The sequence below is a fragment of the Heloderma suspectum genome, chromosome 9, assembly GCF_057233095.1.
Source record: "Heloderma suspectum isolate Gila_16-S chromosome 9, 16-S_ref, whole genome shotgun sequence".
NCBI lineage: Eukaryota > Metazoa > Chordata > Lepidosauria > Squamata > Helodermatidae > Heloderma > Heloderma suspectum.
In genome coordinates, this window is record NC_139466.1 from 13,760,227 (window position 1) to 13,785,154 (window position 24,928).

The window sequence follows — 24,928 nt, forward strand, 5'->3', positions numbered from 1 at the left end:
TTGCTCTGCTTGCTCTGCTCTGCTCTGCTCAGCTGGGAGGCGGGAAACAGACTGAAGCTTCCCGCCCACTAAGCTGCTGGGAGTACTCAGGCCACCCCCCCCCAATTCAGTTGGAGCTCTCAGAAGCACCTGGTGAGCTCACAGCCAATCAGAAGGATAAAGGGCAGCCCCCTGGGCTTCCTGCAGCCCACTTACCTCTTAGCCTCTGTCTCCTTTGTCTCTTTAGCCACTGCAACTCCCCTGGCCAACTCCTGTTTGCTCCCCCTGTTCGCTCACTCTGGTCGCTCTCTCTCTGGGAGCTTGCCTGCTTCTGACAAGTATATTCCTGTGTATTTTGGCTGGATTTCTGCTAATCTGTAGAAACCCCCATCTGTTCACATGGCTCATGGATCAAGTAACAAGAGGGTCATCTACATGCTGTCCAAGTCAATGAAGATGGCCTCCACCGGCTAATGCAGGAATGCCAATTGAACAAAGCCAATCCATGCAGCAGCTAAACCTGTTTGAAAGGAACCTAAAGAAATGTTTGCTACACATGGAAATTAAATGGGCTCATGTGTTTTCAACCTGTCCCCTCATCTTTTAAATTTCAAGGACAAATTCACATTAAAATACAAACTGAATGCATTTCTCCACCATCCCAAGTGATGCAACAGCACGTATCAGTCATACCCAGGGGTAGGATGTTGGCAAAACATGGGGCTAAAAATTAACATGTGAGCATGGCTGTATATAGGGATGTACAGACCGTGTAAAATCTAGGGTTGTTGCGAGCATCCATCGAGGGCTCGAGCCTGGCGGGTTCCCACCAGTTCAGCCCCCTGGATGCCAGTCCACAAGCTCCTTCTCTTGCCTGATTGAGTGCATGCCAAGTCAGGCAAGTGTGGAGATCCCTGCTCCTTGCCCGAGTGGCGATGAAAGATGGGAAGCCTTCCCATCCTGCCACTGAGAGCAAGTGCGCCCCTCTCTGCCGCGGCTCAGCAGAGAGGGACACAGTTGCTCTGGGCAACAGGAGAGGGAACCAACGCTTCTCTCTGCTGGTGCTCTGGGCAGTAGCAGCAATGGCAGGATAAATGCTTCCCTCTTGCTTCTCATCCTGCCACCGAGAGCAACTGCACCGCTCTCTACCAGTGTTCAGCAGACAGGGATGCAATTGCTTGAGGCAGTGGCAGTGACAGAGCTTGCCGGGCTCTGTGAGCCACCAGCCAGCTCACGTCCCACGTGAGCTGGGTCTGGCAGTGGGCAGGGATCCAGCGAGCAGGTCGCGGGGCGGACTCAGGTGAGTCTGCACAACCCTAGTAAAATCCGCTTCCTCTTTGTTTCACAGATTGTCAGGCACCTTTTGCTCCATCATCCCCAGAGAGAGGGATGAGAATTTTTTCTGTTGTGAGGAAAAAGATGCAAATAATTATGTAATTTACATAATTTGCCTCAGCACGTAACATTTAGTGTATTGTCCCCCATTCCATTCAATTGTTCCTAAGCAGAAATGTGCATATTTTCCCATGAATAAATTAGGGATGTACGAAAGTCATTTACCATTTCGACGAGGCAATTCGTGGCCTTCTCCGGCCGGCTCCGCTCCACGGAGATTCCGCGGATCTGCCAGCTGGGGCCGCCTGCAGCCAGAAATCTGGCCACTGGGCAACTTCCTTCCGGAAGGGAAAAAAAAGGTGTACGTAAATGGCAGCGGCTACAGCAGCCGCCATTTGCGTTCCCTATTTTTCGCTGATTTATCTTATGTAAATATTTACATAAGATAAAATGGTGAAAAAAAGGGGAACGCAAATAGCGTAGTGGGTGTTATTTGTGTTCCTTTATTTTTCGCCGTTCTAGCCTAACATAACTGTCATAGCACACGCTTTCTTCTTGGCTTCATTCTGCCAAAGGCGAGTGGGAAGGGGAAGGCTTCCTCTGCCATGCCTGGCAGAGACTGGCGCAGTTGCTCTCAATGGCTGAAGCAGAGGCAGGATACGACTGGAGCTGAGAGAGAAATGCCACGGAGCTTCCCCCCCAGCTCCCGTCCCATCCTGCTGCCGCTGCTACCACCACCATCACTGCACACAATGGCAGCTCATCAGGGCAGCAGGAGGCTGCTCAATGATCAGGCAGCTCACGCACCCAATGGATCGTGTTGTGCACCTTCTGGGGTGCATGCACCCCACTTTGGAGATCACTGGTCTAGCCAAATGCCATTCAGACAGTCCTCTCCTCTCTAGTAATACCACCACTCTCACAATGAGCAAACAGATGCTGATTCACAGCAAAGCTCAGTCCCTCCTCCTCCTCCTCCCTCTCCCTCTTCGTCTTCTGCCCTTCCTGGTGGCTGGATCTCTCTCAAGTTGATACATTTGGTACTTCTGGTGTGATCTTTCACAAGCTCATACATTTTGGGGGCAGCCTCTCTGGGCTACTCAGAAGGCATAAGAAGAGCTCCAAATATACAGGGTGGACTGAGGCGCCTTGGAGGTGCCTCGGTGCTGTTTGGGGTGCCTCGGTGCTGTTCTAATCTGCTTCGTAACAAGATGAGGCTCCTCCGAATCAGCCCGCTTCACCTCATTATTCAGGCTTCAGACTGAAGCGGTGCACAGCCCTACTACTCACCCCTGTATTAGATAGAAGGGTTCCCCCCCCCTTCCTCCAACTAAGCGATCTACTGATTTAAGATTGGAGAAAGGAAAGTGAGTCGCCTCTGGAGAAAGTAATAGAAGAACCCATCACAGTATGATAAAAGAGAACATTATTTGCCATTCTAATTACTTCGCATGTTCACGAGACAGACAGGCAGCTTGGGAAGCTGTAAAGCAAAGCACTCAGAGTAGCTGGATGATATATAATTCATAGACTGCAGCATATTGCTACATTTCTCATTGCATCTTTACAGTACTTCTATGGGAAATCTGGCATAATACCACCACCCTCCACCTCCATTTGTCTTTTAGAATCATTTCATATCAGTGAGCATACAAACAGTTCCCAGTTGGTCAACAGCTGCATCTCCTGCCTTTATCGAATTGGATACTGAAAAGTGAAGAGCAGCTTTTATTGAATCATTCAGAAAATTGTCATTTTTTCTTGCCAATAACTGTCTGATATGCTGAGCTTGTGTGCACCCATGTTTTAAAGTCCATCACTAACCTCAATGAACACAACTGCTAACACTGCTAATTTACCGGCCCCTCTTATAGTACATAGTTTATTACTTTGATAGAGATGGTCAGCTTTGCTCACCTGCCCATCGTGTGGGTAGAAGGAAAGCATAGGGATGTCAGAGAATTTCGCCACGAATCTCAGGGAGGCCGAATGCCAGTGCATTCGGCCCCCTGAAATCAGTGGCGGAATGGTCTCCCCCCCCCCCCCAGGATGGGACTTACCTTGGGTAAATCTTCCTGGCGACGGCAGCTCCGGTGGCGGTTCGGCGGCAGCGGCGGCCAGTCTTCCAACTGGCTGCCACCGCCGCCATTTCCAGTAAAAAAAAAAAAACACAACATGATAGGCTATGTAAAGATTTACATAGCCTATCACGGCTAGATTTTTTTAAAAAATTGCGTTCCTTATTTTGACACGTCTTAGTCTACGTAAACATTTACGTAGGCTAAGACAGAGAAAATAAGGGGAACGCAAATAGCGTAGCATCTACGCTATTTGCATTCCCTTTATTTTCGCCATCTTAGTCTATGTAAATGTTTACATAGACTAAGACGTGTCAAAATAAGGAATGCAAATGGTGGTGCCCATGGGCGCCGCCATTTGCGTACACGTATTGTTGTTTTTTCTTTTAAATCAGCCATGATAGGCTACGTAAACATTTACGTAGCCTATCACGGCTGACTGCAGGGACGCAAACGGCGGCGGCTATGGCTGCTGCCATTTGCGGAGCCGGCCGGCCAGGATTCGGGGGGGGGGGAGAGATGGAGCGCCTCCCTCCCCGGCCAGAATTTCGGGGGGGAGGGATGGAGCGCCTCCCCCCTGGCCAGAATTTCAGGGGGAGGGACGGAGCGCCTCCCCCCCACCGCGAATGTCACCCTTCGAAAAGGTAAGTGACTTTCGTACATCCCTAGGAAAGCAGTTCTGTTTCTTCTAGAGCTGAGTGCAAATGGCCTATTGCACCCTCTGTAGAAGGCAGGGGGATTTCACTGATTTTTTTCAGGGGGAGGAGAAATTTTCCAACACTTTCTTGGGACTGGGGTAGGGATGTATGGATTTTGTTGAATCTGTTCTTTCTGTGTGCCATGGTTCATCAAGCATCTTTCATCCACACATAGAGATGGCGGAGAATTCCTCCACGGACTCCAATGAGGTTGGATTCTGTAGAATCTGCCCCCCCCCCAGAGTCCATGGCGGAATGGACCACTCCCCTCCACCACCCTGCGAAATTCTCCCTGGATGGACCCTACCTGCCACAGGCCAGGCCAGTCCGTCAGCTGCCCCGTCTGCTGCTGCAAATGGCGTCCGGCGTAGCGGGTGCCATTTGCGTCCCTGCTCTTTGCCGTGATATGCTACACCGGATGCCATTTGCAGTTGCAGACCTGCAGCGGACGAAGTCCGGCTGCGGACGGGCCCAGCTGGTGGCTCCTCAGACTCACCGCAGAGCAGAGCTGGCCGAGGAGGCCTCCCCCCCACCGCAGATGCCCTGGACCAGAATGGTGAGTGGGGTTCGTACACCCCTATCCACACATTGGCAGAATTTCATTTCATTTATTATATTTCCATACCACCCCAAAGCCAAAGCTCTCTGGGAAGTTCACAAAAATTAAAAACCATTAAAATACATTATATAAAGTGTAAAAACCAGTCATGTAAGGATATAAAATGGATAGCATACACAGCAACCACATATATCTAAAAACAATTCAAAACCATCAGCCAGAGACAATCCAGGACCTGATGAAAAAGACTCGTTCTATGCAGCCAGATGCCTGAGAGAAGAGGGCAGTTTTAACCTGGGGCCGAAAAGATGACCATGTTGGCGCCAGGCGGGCCTTGTCAGGGAGATCACTCCATAAATGGGGGCAAATCAGATTTTTTCGGGGTGCACAAGAATTTTGTTCTACTTGTGCAAATACACATTTGCACAACTGTGCTTTAGCATGAATGCACATTAGCACAAGTGCAAATTTGCACAAATCCACCAAAACATTTTTTAAAACCCCCACAGTCCACAAGTCCATGTGACTCGGGGGGGGGGGAGCTGTAATTCGTAGGGTGGATTTTATAATAACCCAAACTCATCTGTATTGCCTGCAGATTTCCCTGACATCCCTAGGTAGGGTGCACCATTTGCAATGGCAGTAGCAGCACAGCTTCTTTCTTTCCCCCTAAAGGTTATTTTGGTGGCAGAAGCAGCAACAGAGTTGGCAAACTGGACACCATTTTGCACCCTTTGTAATGCCCTGGATTTAAATTCATTGTAGCACAGGGGTGGGGCAGGTCTTTCCACCCAAGGGACAAATTCCATTTTGGAGCTCTATAGGGGCAAATTCCAGTGGTGGATGGAGTCAAAGACAAAAGGGCTGAGGCCAAAAATACAAAATAATTGCTAGCATATTGTAGCTTCAAGCTCTTATTGCCAGTAAAGAAGCCTTAGGAGAGGCATTTCAGCCTTTTAGAATGGGAGGGGGCATGCAAAAGCAAGGAAATGATAGAATGATTGTTGGCTGGAGGAAAGGGGGTGGGACCCGGGGAAGGGGGCAAGGCCAGGAGAAGGGGCCATGGCCTTCTGGGGAACCCCAGAGGGCCAAACTGGGTCCCCAACTGGGTCCCCAAGCCAGCTGGATTTGTCCAGTGGGTCTAAGGTTCAATACTCCTGTTTCTAGCATATTGTGGAGGGGAAAATGGAGGCCTTCACAAGAAGAATATTTGGAGAAAATTCTGCAAAGCCAGCTTCTTTTTCTAGGGGCTGGAGTGACAAATAACCATCTTAGAAATGATCTGAGCAGGGGTGGGGGGTGGGGGATGTCTCCTGAGAAATTTCAGGTCAGCTCTAATTTCTTAGGCTACAAGACTAGTTCACGTGGTGCTCAACACAACTCAATGGATTTGATGCAGAATGGAATTGGAGTTGAACCCAGACTGATTGATTCCAATGGCTCTGCTCTAAATTATAGCACTCCATGATAGTGGCCAGGCTTTGCTTGCAAAAGGCCCTGGGTTCACTCCCTGGCATCTCCAGGCAGGCCTGTGAAAGGCCCCTGTCTGAAGTGAAACCTTGGGGAGCTTCTGCCAGTCACTGCAGATAATACCAAGCTAGATAAACCAATGGTCTGATTCAATATAAGGCAGCTTGATAGGTTTATCAGGAGCATCCATAACACAGTACTGGAGCAAATGCACGCAATGGGGAAGGTCCCATGTTCAATCTCTGGCATCTCCAGGTAGAAAAGATCCGGTAGCAGCAGATGGAAACAAACATTTCCTGAGTGCCTGGAGAGTTGCTGCCAGTCGGCGTAGTCAAGATACTAGGGATGGCAGGCATGGGTGCCCGATTCCAGCCGGGAATCTAGTGGACCTGATCCTGCCTGTACCCCCGAGACCCGTTCGCACCCCCGATTGCCGAGCTCCTGCCCCTGCTGTCCCCCCCCCGCACTCAGCGAATGGTTTGCACTCACCCCAGCAGCCTCATCGAGGTTTGCAGTCGCCATTTTTGAGAAATGAAATGGCAATCGCAAAGATGTGCTTATTTGTGCACATGTGAAAATGCACATTTTCCAAAAAATGCACTTTTTCTCACAGATACTAATGTGCACCGTCGCAAAAATGCACATTTCACACATGAGAATATGAGCATTTGCAAAATGCGCACTTTCGCGCGTACAAAACACGGGCATTTTTGCGATCGCCACTTTATTTTTTTTAAAATGGTAGCAGAGCTTGACGAGGCCACTGAGGTGAGCGCAGGCTGCTCACCGAGTGTGAGAGGGGCTCGAGTCTGGTCCGGGGACTGGCGAGCAGGGGCTGGGCGGGCGACCGGAGAGCCTGGATTGGGAGTGAGTTCACACATCCCTAGTCAATACTAAGCTAGATGAACCAATGACCTGACTCACTGGAGTCTGGTGGCTCCTATCTCAGTGGGTCAGCGAATCCATTCCGGGTTTCAGTCAGATCTCTAAAAGGGCTATCTAAGGTGCTGAACCCATTTGGGGGGATAAGGTTCAGCACCTTGGATGGCACCTTTAGAATTCTGAGTGGTTCTGACTGAAACCCAGCATGGAGTCACAGCTTCACTGAAAGCAGAGCCACCAGCCTCAAATGGTCTGACTCGGTATCAGGCGGCTGCCTATGTTCCACATGCAGGTAATGCATGAGCATTGCCAGTGCGCTGCTGCCCTTCCATTCCTTATCCTCCAACTGCCTATCCAGATGGTAAATGTTGCTAAATGTATTCGAGCTGCATCTATTCTATAATAAGTACAGATAGATCCACTGTGAGATCAAATGTTCTAAAGTTTTTATTTCTTGAAAGGAAGCTGTTACGGCCAGTTTAATGTACAGCAGATGGGGCAGGGGGGAACTGTCGGCAAAGTTTAAGGAGCAGAGGAGGAGGTGGCTCAGGCAAGGATCCATGCTGGGAGAAGAGCGGTGTTCTGAGTACATTCTTACTGTCCTCTGTGGAATGTTGCATGCCCATCCTGGATGGTGCTGGAAATCAGCTGTCCTCGGAAGGATGGCATGGAAACCCAGCTGCAGAGCTTATGCCAGGGCTGTTCACTACCATCTGTGACAACACTTGACCTATTTCTCACTCTCTTTACTGTCAGCAAAGGAAAGTCTTCTTTCAGGGTGGCAGGGAGATCCAAATGGTACTGTAAAATGTGGGTTGCAACTTTTCCTGTGAAAATGCAGTGGAGAAAATGCTGCATAAACCCTGACAACTTGTGTTGGGCCTGCCTCCAACATGCTTTAACAATACCAGTCCTGTAAGTGCAATCAGGGTCATGGGGTGAGGACTGGCAGGCTTCCTTGGATTAGACGGGAGAGGCTAACGCAGGGGAGCACAACCTCTGCATGTGATACTGACTCAGGGTTTGAGGGATGCCCATACATACACATGGATGTGCGTGCGCACCCCCCCATATCTCTGTCTCTCTGTCTCTTTCTCTCTCTGTGTATGTCTCTGTCTGTCTGTCTGTTTCTGTGTGCATGTCTCTCTCCCCCTGTGTCTCTCCCTCTCCCTGTCTCTCTCTCTCTATATATCCAAATCGCTCTTTTCTCACTGCTAGCAGAAGCATGGAAAGAGCAATCTGCATGAGGATTGCTGAGGGGTGGGGTGGAGAGCATTTTCTCCCCCAAGTGATCTGTGTCAGGAGTACTGGAGGAGAAAGTTCAGTGGTGGGGGGGCGCCCATGGGGAAGGGCTGTAATACAGGCTGCAGTCAGGCAGCTGGTTGTGCACCCCCGACCTACTGGGTCAAGATTAGGGATGTGTGAGAATTTCATTTTTCCTCACAAAACATGTGAGCACATCCTGTTAGAAGCCCTGAATGTGAGCATGAACATCTCTCCGCCAAAGATTTTCTAAAATTGTTGAATATGTGCTTGCGTTTGTCTCATTCCTGATTCCTAGTTTGATTTGCTCAAATTCCCTAATTGCACAATTACCTAATTAGACAGAATCAGTCCCGCTGTAGCCTATGGGGGGAACTTGCACAAATTAGGAAATCTGCACACATTTTGGGAGATTTGTGCAAATGTTGGGAGATTTGTGCAAATTCCCTGTTCAGCAATAGGTACAGCAATAGGCCTGGTGAAAAACTCAGCTGAGATAGTGCTCTTTAACAAATACGTGTTTATGATAGTATAAGAAATGGCCCTCCTGATGGATGGTGTGTTTCAACCCAAAGCATCAGATCAGGTTAAAAGAACCCAAGCTGCACTGGGAAGGAGTCCAGCATTGACAACCTCACCCAGTCAAACTAGATCCCAGACCCAAGTTTTAGGAATAATAACAAGAACAACTGGATGGAATGGAACTATGATGGAATACATGCAAAGTTCACATGGGCTGAATATAGACAGATTTGTACATCCCTTGCCATGAGTCTAATTTCCCTCTTCCCACTCTGCTAGAACCATTTGTGTTTCCTCATCAGATCTACCTTTATGTTTTCACATTAATGCCACATCGTTGTCTGCAGCTGGTGAGAGCAGGAACAAATTTATTTATTCATCTCTGTCAGACTTAGAGTCAGTGGATGCTGATGGCTCTGCTTTCGGTGGGTCTGTGAATCCATTCTGGGTTTCAGTCAGAACCAGACAGAACTCTAAGGGAGCTAACCAAAGTACTGAACCCTAGCCCCCAAATAGGTTCTTTCTTTGCCCTTCCAAAGAACACTGATGTTCCTCTTTTATCTCTTTCCAAACTTGACTTGCCACTGCAACCCTGAGTCCAGAAACTCTTTGAACTCCTTTCCCTGCTTTCCAGGCACTCAAACAATGGACGGTTACCTCACCAACTTCTTCACCAGTTTCCCTTAGGCTGCAATCCTTTGGCTGCTAGACAGCGGCTAGACAGCCATAGGATTAGGGATGTACGAAAGTGACTTACCTTTCCATGGAATATGTTGATGGTGGGGGGGAGGCATTCCGTCCCTCCCCCCGGAATCCTGGCTGGGGGGGGAGGTGCTCTGTTCCTCCCCCCAGAATCCTGGCCGGCCGGCTGTGCTCCGCAGCGATTCTGCGGAGCCGCCGGCCGGCTCTGCCAGCAGCTGGACATCCAGCTGCTGGCTAGCAGGGACGCAAATGGCGGCAGCCGTATCCGCTGCCATTTGTGTCCCTGAAGTCAGCCGTGATAGGCTACGTAAATGTTTACGTAGCCTATCACGGCTGATTTAAACAAACAAACAAATGCGCGTACGCAAATGGCGGCGGCCATGGCCGCCGCCATTTGCATTCTTTATTTTGGCAAGTCGTAGTCTACTTAAACATTTACGTAGACTAAGACAGCGAAAATAAGGGGAACGCAAATAGCATAGCGTCTACGCTATTTGCGTTCCCCTTATTTTCGCCGTCTTCGTCTACGTAAATGTTTACGTAGACTAAGATGTGCCAAAATAAGGAACTCAAATGGCGGCAGCCATGGCCGCCGCCATTTGCATATGCGTGTTTTTTGTTTTTTAAGTCAGCCGTGATAGGCTACGTAAAGATTTACGTAGCCTATCATGGTGTTTTTTAAAAAATCTAGCCGTGATAGGCTACGTAAATCTTTATGTAGCCTATCACTTTTTTTTTTTTTAACCTGGAAATGGCGGTCTTGGCAGCCGGTTGGAAGACCAGCCGCCGGAGCCAAACTGCCGCCAGAGCCGCCGCTGGAGCTGCCGCCGCCGCCAGGAAGATCCGCCCAAGGTACGTCTCATCCCGGGGGGGGGGGCAGGGCAGGCGGGCCATTCCGCCACCGATTTCGGGGGGCCAAATGCGCTGGCATTTGGCCTCCCCGAGATCTGTGGTGGAACTTTCGTACATCCCTACATAGGATATGTTATTTTCTGGGAACCGACATCAGAGCCCACGCACCCAGCTCGGATCCTGGAGAACTGACCTCCCCATACTGCTGTGTTGCCTTGGAGGCCCCTCACAAGAGGAGCACGGAGCAGGCGGAAAGGGGCGTGGCTGGGGGCATTCCAGAGTGGGGAGGATGGAAATGCGTGTACGACACATCCTACGTGTCGTACAGCAGCCTCCTTCCCCACTCCGTCCTCCCACGTCTAGACAGCCGCAGTTGGCTCTCTAGCCGAAAAAGCAGGGCAGGAGAAGTGCAGAGGGAATGATCCTCTCTGTGCTTCTCCTGCCCTGCTTTGGATAGGCAGTCGCCTCCGAGTTCAGAGGCAGATGCCTATCTAGATAGCATTGTGCCCTTAGAAGCTCATCCTTCCTTGCTGCTTTGTCTAACCTCTCTTAAAGTGGATGGTGGTGGTGCTACTTCTTCAGTCCCTGCTGTTTCCTCCTCTGCTTGCTTTTCTCAGCATTTAAATCCCAGTAAAGGGGGTGGGGCATGTTGGAAATCCAGCTGCCACCGCAAGTCTCCACACCTCAGCTGTGGTCACTTCCAGCTGGCCCATCCTTGGTGTGGAGAGGAGCCAGGTGTGTGCCATGACCAAACCTTCACAATATAGTTATTTTAGATTTATAAGCCACCTTTTAGGGTAAAGCCTCCCAAACAGGATATCATAACACCAGGACACAGGTAAATTCTATTAGACATTATGGAATGGAGGAGGAACTAGATGGATGGATGCCATTTTGGGCAGGCAATGGGCATTTAGTATCACATCTTGCTTGGCCCACAAAGAGAGAAATGCAGCTCTAGGACACAAAACAGTTGTCTTGTCCCACCCCTGATCCAAGCCCAATAATGTCAAATGACCCCCCAGGTAATGAACACTTACTTTGTTATCATAGCACAATAAAGATGCTGGGGTTGAAGGAAAGATGTTTGCTTTCAGTTGTCACTCAATACAGAAAGTGATGCTTCAGCGCATTTTGACTATGATTGAAATGAACCCTGGGTGGATTGTTCTAACTGATAAGGGTATCCAATATGGAACAACCATCACAACAAATTTCCCAGCAATAACAGCAAGCACAATTTGAAAATTAGGGAATTAATGAGATTTGGGAGAGATTAAGTGAACAGGGAGTTCAAGCAGAAATAATCCACTGATGTAATTGAGTGGAATAATTTGTCATGGCTAAAGCAAATGATTGTTGCACGCCCAGCTTTCAGCAACAACTGGACATTTTAAAATGGTGTGTGAGAGGAGACCGATAAGAGGCGGCAATGTGGATGAAATACACTCTCAGCAAAATTGGAGGAAAAGTTGGAACAAAGCAACCACTTCCTGTCCAGTAATGTCCTTATCATTCAGCATTGGAAGTTTAGGAAAGTAAGTATTCAGCAGTAGTTTTCCAAAGGCAGAAGGGAAAATAAATCATACATTAGAGTCATGTAACCAGAGTAGACAATACTAATGCCTCCTCTTGACACAACCTGGACAGGGTCACAAAATGGACAAGGAATATCAAGTAAAATAACTGGTATTTTTGAACTCATGTTAAATTATCTAACATTTTATTTACAGTATGGAATAAATTAATTTTATTTGTAACATTTATATCCCAACTTTCTTCCTTGGAACTCAAGGTGGCTTAGACAGGATTCCCCAGGGAGTCTCCCATCCAGATATTGACCAAACCCAGACCTGCTTAGCTTAGCTTAGGTGTAATGCACCTTCAGACCATGCAAGCAACTTTTTTTCTACATGACAGATGAAAACCCAGATAGCAGCTTGCTTACTGTGAGGGCAGCTGGCCAGGTGGAGGGGCACCATTCTCATTGGTCCTGTGTGTGCCTGCAGTCAAACACTGTTGGAAGCCAACATAGTCAGGCACCTGCTGGGGCCACATGCCAACAGGTAGGGGATTCACTGATATTGCACTGCCGGAATTCCCACCAAACCCTGGAGCTGGCCTTGCAGTAAGCAAGGCTCAGTCAGCACCCAAGACTGCTGGTAGGGGATATGCAAGACTGGACAAATGTACAAGACCAGACAAAACCAGTTCCCCCCCCCCACCATGGAAAGATGCTGTTTGTGAGTAGTGAGTACTCTGATTTTCAGCATCAGCACCTTTCAAAATACAGACATGCCTCAGTGCCAGTTCTTAGTGGGCAGGTAAGGGGGGAAAGTTTACAGTTGGAAGCCTCTGTAGAAGTGATTAGTTATGACACTTATAAATCCATAGAACTACACAGTTCAAGGTGACCAAAAGGGCATCAGATGCAGACTACATGAACAGAAAACAAGTATACTGGAGACTGCTGGGTAGGGATGGATGAACCCACCCCCATCCAGTATTGGCAGGCACCTGCTGAAGCACTACCCCACTTGAGCCCCCCAGACCCACGCTCAGGCCCCCATGAGTTAACTGAGTCTCCCACACTCACCCAGGATCCCATCTGTGTGCACCCGCCATTTTGCTGAGCTTATTTTTACAGGAAAAAGAAGGTCATTAAAAATGTGCATATTTAAATATGCTCAAATTAGGGCTGGGAAAGCTTTATATATGCAATACTAGAGGTGTAAATGGACCATTTATGCCTCTAATATTGCACAGATCAGCCTTTCCCAGCCCAAATTTGAGCATATATAAATATGTGCATATTTAAATATGCACATTTAAATGATCCCCTTTTTCTGTAAAAATAAACTCAGCAAAATGGCAGGCGCTTGCGGATGGGTCCAGGTGCATCCCAGGAATGTCTCAGAGGGTGCTAGCGAGGCCACAGGTCCTCTGGGTGCAGTCCGTGGGCATGGTCTGGGGTGCAGGCAGGAGGGAGCCCAGTGCAGTCCCAGACCCAGGTGGGCATCTGTGCCATCCCTACTGCTGGGAAGCATCTATCACTGAGTGGTACACCAGAGGTTTAGCATGTAGGTCTCAGGGTCAATCTCTTGAATCTCCCATTAAAAGGTGTTGGGAAAGTCCTTTGTCTGCAACTCTGGGAGGAGCTGCTACTAGTCAAAGTGGGCAACACTGGACTAGATGGGCAAATAGGTGGACTTTTCTGTGTGCTTAACACTGTGCAAAAGTGAAAACAGAGCAAACAGCCGCAGAGGTAGAGTGGTGTCATTCTCCATCTGGGATGCCATCCTCTGATCTGGGCAACAGCTCAGACAAGGAGACACAACGTGGGACAGGTAGCTGATCATGTCAGAGTAGGGATGTCAAGGAAATATGTCTGAGGGGTCAACTCCACTGAGCTTTTAGCAGTTTGGTCTCCCAGACTCTGGCTCACTTCACTTGTCCATGAGCTGGCCCGACTCCATCTGTGTTGAATTGGGCCAGCTCATGGATCTTTGGGGGGGGGGGTTCCTGTAAGAAATGTCATTTATGCAAGTTGCAGACACAACTTAAGTGATTTACGCAATTTTCAGCTGTAATTTGCACAAATTGCAGCCTAACTTGCGCAAAGCGCAGCCACAGATTGCGTAAATGTTTTTTTTTTTTTACAGAAAAAACACATAAAAGTTCCCAGATTTTGTGAACAGGCCCCCCAACTGGACTTGCAAATGCAAGCCAAGCTGGGGTGGGGGGGCTTGGGGAAATCCAGTGTGTGGGGGGGAAGGGCCGGATTTCCCTGTGATGGTCATCCCTATGTCAGAGACATTAATTTCAGGACCATGGACAGCGCTCCTGCAGATAGCATAGTGACAAGTTACCCAGTGCTGGCTAGGAACAACTAGTGGGGATTTATAGTCAGGCCAGGAGAGGCCACCTAGAAGCCCCATCCTCTCAGGTACTGTATCTTAAAGGGCCAGCTGCCTTTTCATGTAGCTATTGGCTTCTCCTCAGGAGTGAAGATTGGAAAGATGAGGAGTTGGTAAGAAACTAGAGGAGTTCAAAGTCAGGAGCAGTGGCACTTCCTGAGGGTTGTGTGGATAGGAGATGTCATCCAAGGTAGTGCACCCCAGTTCAGAAGGACCAGGGACTGGTTCTGGTGCCACCTCAGAGTCAGAGTCAGAGTAGGATACTGGAGATTTCAGTATCCTATTTCTCCTGGTCCTAGGCTGTGAGAAGTACACAGTGTGGTTGCTAGTGAAAACAGAATCCCCATGGCCTGGCTCATACTATTTTCAAGCACATGCTATGTGACTTGCTTAAATCACAGTCTTTCACAGCCCACCAATCAGCTGCTAGGATCACGGAGAGGTGGGCTAAGGGAATTCACAATACAATGGAGAAATGTTGCATCATAAAATATCTGGAGGTGGGATGGGATGGGGTGGAGCCCTGGGTCTCATTAGGATGGAAAGAGCTCTCTGATGAAATGCACCCTTTTCAGGGAGGTTATCAAGCTTAATTTTCTGCTCTGCTTCTACTGACTGGCTACTGAGTTATCTTGTACTTCTGTTCTGTGATGTTCTGTTGATGTCTATGGTGCCACTTTGAATTTAAGATAATGCAGGTTTTTGGTGTTGCTGCTTTTTAAACTAAAATAATTATTCCATACAGCCAACTTCTCCGATTTCATGCTGTTTTCCTCCAATTGCACCCCAGAAGATTTCTTACCTGTAACTTTGAGCTCAGTAGTTCGTCTTATTAGCTTTCCTTCAAACTTTAGCTCACAAGTGTAATTTCCACCATCCTCTTCTTGAACATCTTGTATTAGAAGAGTGTTTTCTTTCTGAACGACTATACTTCTCCACATTTTTGGCTTACACTCCTGCAAAAACAAGATAGAGGTCAGAGGCTTAAATGAATGGGAATACTTATTATTTATTTATTTATTACATTTATATCCCGCCTTTTTTCCTCCAAGGAACTCAAGGTGGCATACATAATCCTCCTCCTCCTCCATTTTATCCTCACAACAACAACCCTGTGAGGTAGGTTGGGCTGAGAGTATGTGACTGGCCCAAAGTCACCCAGTGAGCTTCCAGTGAGCTTTGCAAAGTAATGAGAATTTATTGGATCTTAAACTACACACACGTGTGTGCACGCACACACACACACATACACACACACTACATTTTATAGCTGCCCCACAACACAGATACTCTGGGTGGCTAAGGGGGCAATCCTATGCCCCCTGTACAGCATCTGGGGAACATAGGATTGTTCGGTTTCCTGGGCTCCGAGCTAGGAAAGTGCACTCCCCTCCCCTGCCCCTCCCTCTCCCCCTCATAGCTGGCATGGAGAGAACAGTGCCGGCTAGCTCTCCACACTCACAAAATGGAGCACAGAGATGGAGAAAAGGAGGCATTCATGGGGTTGGGGAGGGTAGGAGAAATCCTATGGCTGCCCCAGCCTCTTTCCTCCCCCTCCCCAAAGCTTCTGCTAGATGGGTGAAAATGCCCATCTAGCTTAAATGCAGAGCAGGAGGTGCGATGTGCCTCCTGCTCTGCACTGGATACACATAAGCCTCCAAGTTCGGAGGCTTATGAGTACCCAGGGCACACACCCTAGAACTGTGGCCTAAATGTCTGAAATTTAGTAAATGGTAGCATTCACAGCTAACAATCACAAGATGAATGCCTAAAAATAAATAATACATACAAATGGATTCTGACAATCAGATTTAGAGCACAATCCTATTGTGGATCTCCTCCCCAGAGCTGAAAAAGAAGAGGAAGAGGCATTTGGAGAGGAAAGTCCAGAGGCAGCTGAAAAAGTCTGCCACTGGATAATTCTTTGTTGTTGCAGCTGAAACCTCCACCACCACTGATCCTTCACTGTCAAAAACTCCAGAGCTGAAAGGGCGCATGTTGGGGCAGATCAAGGAAGGCCTTGGAACAGAGCATCCAAAGCCCTCCTGTTCCCTTGACATGCTTCAAAACCAGCCTTGGAGATGGCATAGTTCACACACACACACACACACACACACACACTGCAGTCAATGGGAAGGAAATTAGAAATGGCAGGAAAACCATGCCAAATCCTCTTCCCACCCCAGATGTTCTGTCCTAGTTAGCACAATCCAACAGGGTTTAGGAATTGGCTGTTTCTCAGACAAGAAATCTAACCCCCACCTTACTCCCTACATTTGCTCTGAACCTTGGTGATTCTTAAAAACCCACATTTGGGGCAGATGAGCCCTAAGAATAGGGTTGCCAACACTTAATTTCAGAACCAAGCAGTGCCAGGGAGCAGAGTTAAAGTACAGGCAAAACTAGGAGACCTGAGGTTGGAGCCTGGAGGCACCTGAGAAGCTCTGGGACAGAGACAGGATGAAACTCTGGTGGCCAAGGGAGGAATTAGGTGGGTTAAGGAATGGGATTATATAGGACAGCCACACAGTCAGGACAACAAGATGTGGATTATAGTCCCATTAGTGTGCATGGTGCTTTTCAAAGTACAAGAGCCAAGGTCTCCACCCAAAGGGCCTTACAATCTAAAATCTGACATGGGAGAGGCAATAGAAAATGGGGAGGGAAATTAAGGCAGGGGTAAACAGGGGAAGAATATGTGCATATATTGGTTACAGATATTTCATCATGGTTACAGTGGGGTATGGGACTACAGGGTTGTGCCAAAGACTTGATGGAAAAGGGCAATTTTGAGAAGGGATATGAGAATCTGGTGTCTTAAGGGCACTGCAGAGCCTGGAAAAATCTGGAATTTATTGTAGAGATAGGCTAATCTGTCAAGCTTGATTTTGCTCAGGTTCTCTCCCCCCCACACACACTTTTAAGGTCGTTCTGACTCAGTTCCACATTGGGTTGTGATTTTTTTATTATTCGCATGGATTTTCATGTATATTTTTGTATGCATATTTAAGATGTGAGCATTTTTTGTGCAGTCTTGCAAATGTACACTTCTGAAAGCAATTTTCCAAGGAATAAAACAGTGGTTGTGTGAATTTTTTAAACATGCACATTGTTGGTTTGCATTTTTGAAATGTATGCATTTTTGGTGTGCATCACAAAATTCAGAAACATAGATTTCAATGGCAAATCATGGTCCAGTTCATGTTTCAGTTCAGGAAGTTCACAGGAAGATCCAAACCCAACTAATTTCTCACCCATCCCTAGCTTTTCAGACCTAAGCTCTGATTACCTGTCAGAGAAGTTAGTTTTACTGTTTGGACCAGTCAAATAAATGCTGGTTTGTGTTCCCCTAATTATGGGGAACATTTCGTTTTCATACGTTTTGCATAATTAGCCTGTTTTTGTAGTGTTGCCTTGAAATGCTAAGTGTTCTGATGTTCTAGTTTTGCAAAAGTCATCTTAAGGGCCAATTGTCCCCCACCTGTCAACCTGATTTTTTTTTCTTTCATTTTAAAATGTCCTTGACTTCCTTCCTCTCAGTAATAAGCAGGAGAGTGGAGTCAAAAAAAGATCACATCTTGCTGCCCAAACTCTTCCCTTTCACCACCACCCCAGTCTCATTTCCTCCCTAGGAAAACAGCTTTTATATTTCAGTCTTGCTCATTCAATTATGTCTTGACTTGTGCACTCAATCCATGTAGTCAAAACAATCCTTTAGGCCTAATGGTGCTATGGAAACAGTAACAAAGACGGTAATTGTGCAAATCCTTAAGAGAGGCATTTGATTAGTAACATTTCCATAATAAAGCACATTAACACTATGGTTAAATATGGTGGTTTTGATGGAAAGTATTCTACCTGGGGCGTATGTGTATGTATAAGCATGATAATGTGTTTAATGTTGTGAATTGGGCTCCTTCTAGATTGAGTTTGATTGGACGAGAACAGGCAGTTATCCCTGCAAGAGTTTTGCTTGCAGCTACCAGAGAACATGAGGTACAGGGCTGGCCTTACCACTGTTTACAGCACTGGACCAAATTCACCATTTCAACATGCATCCAACAATCTACAACACAGAAGTCTTGAACCTTTTTGGATGAGTGGACATGTTTGGAATTTTGAGAGACTGTTGTGGATGCTTTCATAAAATGGCTGCATGGTGGGCACTGGCAGTCACAAAACACTTCTTTCCCAGAAGGCAAACTGGTGAGACAAAAAGAAAAGTCACTTGCTCAAGAACCTAAGTATGAGGCAGAGGTGGGGTCTGAACTAAACACACAACCACTTTTTTGAACCTGCAGTGTTCTACTCTGTCACCCCATTCCCAGGAGGCATAGTGATGAGGCTCCTCCAAGACAAGAAACTTGGCCAAGAAACTGAGTACAAGGGAGAAGTGGGGAAACGCCAAGTCACATATTTCCCTTCAAAAACTACAACAAAATATCATTTTCACAGAAGGCAAACTGGTGGTGCTCACAGAAACACAAACACACCCACACACCACATCCACAAAGGCAAAAGAGCACAGAACGTTCCCTTCACTCCCCACTTCTCAAACCCCATTCCCACTCTGGATAACCCCTGCCACCTTCCAGCTTACTTTCTTTTTTCTGGGCATGTTGTATTTCAGCCACCCACCATTTTTATTTTCAAGGAATGCTTTTACAAAATTGAAAACTTAAAAGAAAAAAAAATGGATTGGGGAGGGAACCTGGCAGGCACCGAGAGAGATGTCCATTCATACATTGGTACATTCATACATTGGTACATTCATTCATGTCCATTCATACATTGGTACATTCATACATTGGTACATTCATTGGTACATTCATACATTGGTGCTCATGAGCTCCATATTGGACATCCCAGGATTAGGGGGTGCCATACATGGAAGCCAACTGCCAATTATTTAGTATATTCATTTTGTCACAATGGGGGGTTCACCATTTGGATGTCCTGCCTTAGGGTGCAATCCTATGCAAGTTTAGATAGAAAAAAGTCTTACCATTTCCAGCATGCCTCAACCAGTATGGCTGGCTGAAGGGATGTTGAGAGTTGTAGGACTTCTTTCTGTCTAAATATGCATAGGATTATGCCTCTAGATGCCAAGGACTTCAGGCTGAGCTTTTATCCTGCTATTGAGATTGGTTACTCACAGAAGTTTGCAAGTCCTTTAAATGATGTCATCATCCTCCAGGGCATCTCCCACACTAAATGACCTTTATTCCATGTTTTAAAAGACTGGAGATAATGAGCTACACATTTACCACACTTGAGTTCCTTCATGAAAAGAGGAAAACCCACAATAAGAGGAGCTAGACCACAGCACCATCTAGTGGCTGTATAATGAAACATATGGAAGACTCAGATAAGGAGAGAAAGGAGGGGGGAAAGGAAGCATGTGTAAAGGGAGTCCGTTGTGATTCTGCATTTAAAACAGAAGCAGAAAGCCCCATTTTAAATACAGGATTTGAGGCTGGTGTACAGATGCTCCAGAAAAGTTAGACAGTCCATTCAGGGGAGGAAGGATGGGGAAATATTGCTTTATTACACTTATACACTGCTCTTCCTCGAAAAGTTCAGAGTGGTGTGAATGCAGCTTCTAGTAGTTTCCCTTGCAAGCATAGATCAGACTCACAAACCCTCTATTTTGGGTGCTCTCTTACATGTGACCAAAAAAGAGGCAACCTACTGAGTTCATGGCAGTGGTCAGATTAGGAAGGCCACTTATGCATGCCAAAAACGAGGAAATGCATCTCTAGAAAAGAGGACACAGATTTGCATAAAATCTGCACATGCTATGTGGAGGTGCAAATTTTAAAAAAATGGCTATAATTGAAATAGAAATGCAATACATCATCCCATCATAGAGGGGAAGAGTGTGACAAGGTGACCCATGTTCCTGCTGCTCAGCCGGCTGTCCAAGTGCTGCTAACTGTTCATGGGAAACTTCAAGGCCCCTGGGCTCTACCTGCTTAGGGTTCCTTACTATCTTTATTTGGGGGATAGGGGTCAGCACCTTGGATAGCTCCTTTAGAGTTTTTGCTGGTTCTGGCTGAAACCCAGAGTGGATTCACAGCCCCGCCAAAATCGGAGCCATCAGCCTCCACTGCTTGAAACTGGACTTGGAATGTACATTCCTTCAAATAGAGGACACCTTTGCACAGGGCATGTCCTCAGACAGACCTTCACATAGAGGACTGTCCTCTGTAAAGGAGGAACTATAGCCACCCTGTCTCTGCTTCAACAGTGCTATAGGCTTGGTTGCTCTTAGATTGTTCACTGGGCCCAACTCCTCGGAATCCTTTGCATCACTGGGCAGATTGCCTTCCCCTACAAAACTGTGTCATCTTTAAGATAATCACTGTACCATGACCTGCAGATTGCCATCTTGCAGCAACCAGGAAGCAGGCCTATTCCATGGTGGCACCCAATTTATGGAATGACCTCCCTGCTGGTATCTGGGAAGTACCAACTATGAATGTTTTAGGCACCAGTTAAAGACCCATTTCTTTATCAAGGCCTTCTCTCAGTGAATGTGCTGCCCAGACAGTTTGCAATTATGTGTTGTAGTGGTTTTAAATTGGTTTTAATGTTTTTATTAATGTTTTGTATAAATATTTTAGTATTGTGTATTTAATTGTATTTTAATGCACATCATGATGCATTTTAATGTTTTTAATTTTCTTGGAAACTGCTTAGCGATATTTTTAAATATGGACAGTGGTATATAAATCTATTAAACAAATAAATTGCAAAGCCCACCGTGCAATTTCTTGCCAAAGGCCTCTGATCAGGGAAGAGCATTTCCCTTTAATCCTTGAGATGTAAGGAGTTGGGTAGTGTCAGCCGATCATGGAGCAAGATGCATATGACCAAAGACACTCCCCTCTTGTTTACTATTTCACTCAGAAGTGGCTTTACTAAACAGGCTGCCTCAAAGGTGATAGGAGAAAGATCTGCACACTGAAATTAATGGTAATAGACCTTCATGGAGGATCCTTCTATCAACAGATATTAGCCATGAAAACAAATGGAATTTGCATGATCAGAGGTATATCTCTAGAGCATATCTCTACGACTCCACTGCACCAGCTCAGAGCTCAGCAGGTGAGAAGATATCACTAGTGGTAGTTGGTGTTAGGCCCCCAAACCAGGCATTCTGGGAGTGGGGAAGAGCCAGTTTGGGATCCAAAGATGCTCCATTCCCCATGTAAGTTGCATCTCCACCATGTAGGTTCATGCTGATGCGTGAATAGTACAAATTAAAAACAACAAAACTAGAGGATATTCTAATGACTTCCCTTCCTCACACAGCAATCACTTAAAAAAAATTGCACTGTGATGGTCCTGTTGCCACATTGCTCTTTTCAATGTGCAATATCAATTCTGCTCAATTTAATCAATGTGACAGCTTAATAGTTAGTTGTCACCCATCAGGCAGATGTGGTATAAGTTATGTGTGGCACTTCGATAATAAAAGAGGAATGAGATCTGAGAGCTGGTGTAGTGTTGTGGCAAAGAAAATGGTTTGAATCTCAACTCTGTTGCTCACCTGCTCTCTGCCTCAGTTCCCCCTGCCCCAATAGGCAATATAGGGGATGATAATACTGACTTACCTTACAGTGCTGTTGTAATGATTACAGCTGGATAATCCATGTGCAAAGCTTTGAACATTTCAGGACACCATACAAGGGTTAAAGATTGCTAGTTCCTATCATTACACTAAGCTGTTGATTTGAGGTTGTTATGGGTAGACCTACCCAAATCCAGTATGATTGGTAACAGGATCAGTCTCCTGGTGTAAAGAGCTGGGGAGGGAGAGGGGCTTGAACCAGGGCACCCAGAGGTCAGGACTCAGCACCTTTCTTCCTGAACAACCAGTGCTCTGATGTGCCTCCTAAACCAGCTGACTACATGCTGTAAAGTAAGGGGGTACATACCCTGCAGTCATCATCAGTTGGTCCCAGTATGCCAACCCCAGTTCACCTTGGCTCATAAAGTGTTGGCCTCAATTTTGTCCTATCAGTCTGAGCAATTGATTGCTACAAGGGAGCAATTGCCTTGCCTGATGTCATGCCCCCACTAGAGGAATCCTCCTCAAAGTAGGAGCGAGAGGTCTCAGAAATGAAGAACACACCATGTCAGCAGACAAGGAGGCGCCTGGGCCCTTGGGGGAGATGGCCACAGGTACATCCCCACAAGAGACCAGGGACTCCGCCTTCGAGGCAGAGGCCAAGTGAACCCCTAGACATAAAACCAATACAATATTACAAGAGATAAAAACAGCAAGAAAAATGACAGCAATCATATCAGGAGATGGCCAGAGTAAAATAATACATTTTCAAGGCCTTCTTAAAACCCTAATGATGGAGGAGGGTGGATCCCTGATGGCCACAGGTGTGGGGCTACTGCAAAGAAGGCCCTCTCACATGTGGTCACCTACCTAACTGCTTCTCACAATGAGAAGGGCTCTCTTGCTGATCTTAAAGTGTGGGCAGGCTGATATGGGCAAAGGCGGTCCTTCAAATGATTTGGTCCAAAACTATTTAAAACTTTAAGGTCAAAACCAGCACTTTAATTGGGCTCGGAAACACACCTTGTCAGACCCTTTGTGCTTATATTCCAAAACTGTATTTACCTGCAGTCTACCACTGGTTCTGGGCTTTCAGCCTCCTCAGTGGGGTCTCACTTCCCTCCCCTCCAATGCATTCACAAATGTATAGGTACTCCGTCCCACAGTTTCCTTCTTTGCTGGACCAGCTTGAATAAATATTTCCAGACATCTGGGGGCAAAGCTGCCTTAATAACTGACAAGATACAAATAAAATCTAATTTATGCTAGCTAGCCCCATGTCGCAGCACAAGTTTTGTCAACCTTCATTGAAATATGCAGGGTTCTTGTAAACTAAAAAAAACAACAACACAGAGTGACAGAGCATCATTGGGCTTTCTGTTCTCTTCTGACATATCATGGCTCCCTGCATGTCATCCAGCTCCAAATAAATTATTTGTGCACAAACTGAACACAGTGAGGCTGATAACATGGAACTCAAATTGCCCAATTTTGCATTGGCAGCTGTACTCATACAAACCCAGTCATGGCTGATGGAAATTCTCAGCCTGACATTCCACTATTATGCCTATTAAAGGTATTTCTTGAATGGGAAATACCGTGTCTGGGATTTGACTATTTCTTCTTTTCTTTTCAAAAAAGACAGGCAAATTGATATGGCATTAAATTTTTTACCAGTCTACAAGCCATAACGAACAGCACAGCAACTTTTCCTCAAGAGCTACAGACATACAGCTACTAAAAAGGAAATGGGAGAGGGAAGGAAGGAAGGAAGGAAGGAAGGAAAGAAAGAAAGAAAGAAAGAAAGAAAGAAAGAAAGAAAGAAAGAAAGAAAAGGAGTGTAGCGGAGGTGGAACACAGGGGAGAGAGGTTCCAGGATGTTTTTCAGAACGGCAGCAGTGACACCATCTGCAAGAGTGCCATGGTAATTGAGAGCTTCTCCTTGCTCTGACAAGTCAGTAAGGTGATAAGGATGCTTTCAAGTTTTACTGCTGCTTGAGATGGATTAGCATAGAGGGGGCCAGAGAATGAGGAAAATAATCACACAGTGGTTGGATGGTTCTTGTTCTTTATCCTATTCCACACTAGCAGTTGAACTGGTAAGACCAGTTCCTTGCAAGATTGTTTGCATTTTTATTTAAACTAAAGCTAAGATCTATCTATCTATCTATCTATCTATCTATCTATCTATCTATCTATCTATCTATCATCTATCATCTATCATCTATCTGCTGGGTGTATGGCTATGGGGACTGTCATGATGAGCTCCTGGACTTCAAAATTTACCACTACTCCACCAAGAAAGAAAGAAAGGAAGGAAGCAAGAAAGGAAGGGGGGGGAAGCCAAGATGAAATTAGAGAGAAAGGTGGAGAGAGAGAGAGGGGGGGGGAGGGAGGGAGATTTGGGGAGGGCATGAGATGAACACCAGCCCAGAACTAAAGGAAGTACATAAGCTTCAGCACTCACACAAAATTATTCCAAATAAGGCTGCAATCCTATCAATTGCACCCCCACTGCTCAGAGGCATCCAAGTTTCCTATGCCCTGCCAGGCTGAAGCCAGCAGAACACAAGGAGTGGCAGAGGTGATCTTTGCCTTCCTGTTCTCATATCTCCTGTAATTTTCACTAAATGGGCTTTTCAGCCCATCTACTGAGGGCGGTTTGCATGGGGAGCGATGGAGGCCGGAGGAGGCTCAGGGTGTCTTGTATCTTGGCCTCTCTGGTCTCCTCCCATCATAAGAACATAAGAACATACAAAGAGCCCTGCTGGATCAGACCAAGAGTCCATCTAGTCCAGCATTCTGTTCACACAGTGGCCATCCAGCTGTCAACCAAGCTTGGCATGAATGCAACAGCACCCTCCTGCCCATGTTCCCCAGCAACTGGTGTACATAGGCTCACTGCCTCTGGGTCTGGAGGTAGCACATAGCCATCAAGACTAGCCTTCTCCTCTAGGAATTTGTTCAACCCCCATTTAAAGCCATCCAAATGGGTCATCACTACTTCCTGTGGTAGCTAACTAATTCCATAGTTTAACTCTGTGCTGTGTGAAGAATACTTCCTATTCTGTCCTGAATCTCCCACCAATCAGCTT

At 46.6% G+C, this 24,928-nt stretch overlaps 1 protein-coding gene across 1 annotated transcript in view; it reads right to left on the minus strand.

Moving 5' to 3' along the window:
• The window catches only part of IL1RAPL2 (interleukin 1 receptor accessory protein like 2), a 737,235-nt gene that overhangs the window by 282,280 nt on the left and 430,027 nt on the right, over positions 1-24,928 (minus strand). The window contains exon 7 of the mRNA XM_084813734.1: positions 15,060-15,213. Coding sequence (XP_084669860.1) covers positions 15,060-15,213 — 154 coding nt within the window. The remainder of the gene's footprint in view (positions 1-15,059; positions 15,214-24,928) is intronic.